This window comes from Echinops telfairi, unplaced genomic scaffold (genome assembly GCF_000313985.2).
Source record: "Echinops telfairi isolate 266 unplaced genomic scaffold, ASM31398v2 ScPeMD7_2;HRSCAF=8, whole genome shotgun sequence".
NCBI lineage: Eukaryota > Metazoa > Chordata > Mammalia > Afrosoricida > Tenrecidae > Echinops > Echinops telfairi.
Genome location: NW_022103898.1, coordinates 75,699,562 through 75,701,424, shown reverse-complemented (window position 1 = coordinate 75,701,424; position 1,863 = coordinate 75,699,562). Strand labels below are relative to the sequence as shown.

The 1,863-nt window shown below is 64.8% G+C and overlaps 1 protein-coding gene across 1 annotated transcript in view; it reads right to left on the bottom strand.

Annotated features, from left to right (window-relative positions):
• AGAP2 (ArfGAP with GTPase domain, ankyrin repeat and PH domain 2) overlaps positions 1–1,863 on the bottom strand; it is a 17,347-nt gene that overhangs the window by 11,091 nt on the left and 4,393 nt on the right. Inside the window, exons 2-3 of the mRNA XM_045289026.1 lie at positions 1,230–1,860; positions 733–809 (exon numbers count right to left, since the gene is read on the bottom strand). Of these exons, the coding sequence (XP_045144961.1) occupies positions 733–809; positions 1,230–1,860 (708 nt within the window). The remainder of the gene's footprint in view (positions 1–732; positions 810–1,229; positions 1,861–1,863) is intronic.

Sequence of the window (1,863 nt, the reverse complement as noted above, 5' to 3'; positions counted from 1 at the left end):
TCTCGCTCCCCTCTTCAAGGTCAACTGCACCACGGTGACCCTGCGTTGTCCCCACAGCCCCAAGGATGGAGTTTGGATTTTCCTTTGCTTCCCTCTCCCACACTCTCCACGAGAGCGGCCTCCCAAAGAACTGTGAGGAAGGGCTTCACTCCCCAGCCCCAAGATGCTACCCGGTGTGGGGGTGTGGCGGCGAGAAGGATGCTCCTTCCGCCCTCCGCCCTCCCGGTTCAGCCCCCGCGCCTGACACCGGCCGGACGTTCCCGGGGCGCCGCAGCTGCGGCGGGAACTCTGGGATCCGGACCCATCTGCTCCCACCCGCTCCGGAGCCAAACCCCGGGGGCCGCCTCCGCCCCGGGACCCGCCCCCTCTCCAGGGAGTGCGAGCCGAACCAACTGAGTCCTCCGCCTCTCTCCTCCAGAAAAAAAAAAAAAAAGACACCCTGGTGGGAGGTGGAAAGCAAAACCCTTCCCCATATTCCTTTCAGGGGTAAAAATTGTCTTTGCGGCAGTTCCACCCCCTGACTCACTCAGGGCCAGCGCCCCCCGTCCCCCCAGCGTGTCTCAGCGCTGCTCAGGGGTGGGGGTGGGCCGTGGGGAAGTGAGGCTTCCTATCCACCCCCTTCCACTTTACATGGAAATATTCGGAGCTCCATCCCCCACGCACAGCCGACCGCCCACTCCGTCTTCTCTGCACCCAAAGCTGCAGGCACCCTCCCGCCCCCTACTGCCTCACTAGCCTGCTCTCCATCCTGGGCAGGACCTGCGCCCCAGGGCAGGAGCTGCCTGCAAGGTCACCGTCCTGCATGCCACCTGCCCCAAGGGTTCAGGGGTAACTGCGGCCTCTGCAGCACGTGCGCGCACACACGCACACATGGTCCTCCAGTGTCCCTCTGGACACGGCAAAGTCCTGTCGATGTCTCCGTGCCCTGGCTGGAAGTGCGGTACTTGGGCCTCTCAATGAGCAATTGCCTACACATCACTCTTTTCCCCAGAATGGCCTAAGGCTCTCTGAGTCCCTCCCATACCAACTGGTCTCTGGCCCGTGCCTCAGTTGGGGTGACTTCTCGCCACCCTTCAGGATCTTCTACTTTTTGCCCCTGATCTCGACAGATTCATACCCCTACCCACAAGAGAAGCTTCCCTGACTCCATCCTGCCCACCGCTCCCACCTCAGGCTGACCATTCCCAGGTGCCCTCCCTTCCCTGTCTGTAGGCCCGGACCCTACTCACTAGGGGAGGCGCGGAGCTCTGCGCCCAGTAGCTCCCGGGACCCAGTGCCGGAAGACAGGCTCGGGGTTGCGGGAGGGGGCCCGGAGCCAGGTGGTCCCCCTGTGCTCTTGGTAAAGATGCCGCTGATAAACTTGAGCATTTTTCGGTCACGAGTGGATGCTCGGCCCCCCTCCCGGCCCCGTTTCAGCCCCGGAGCCGGAGGTTCCAGAGTGATGGGAGGTGCAGGCCCGGGGAGCTGCACCGAGGCGGCGGCGGCGGCGGCAGAGGCTGCAGCTGGAAGTGCTGGGACTGTGAGCGGAGGAGGAGAGCCGGCGGGTGGTCCCGGGTGTAAATCGCTGTTGTCCAGGGTCTTACTCTTGCCTTTCCGAGGAGACAGCTTTGCGCGGGCTCCTGGCCCAACCCCGACCCCACCAGAGGTCGCGGCGGCAGCGCCCCCTCCTCCGGCGGCGGTGGCAGACGCGGCGGAGGCAGAGGCTCCAGTTCCCGCGCTGCTCTTTGACCCCTTGACCCTGGGCTTGCCCTCGCTTTCGGGCCATGACAGGCGGCTACCAGCGCCCTTGCCCCCTCCGGCTTTGGCGCCACTCGTGGTCACGGTCTTGCAAGGCTTTGGAGCCGGCGGAGGAGGCGCCACCTT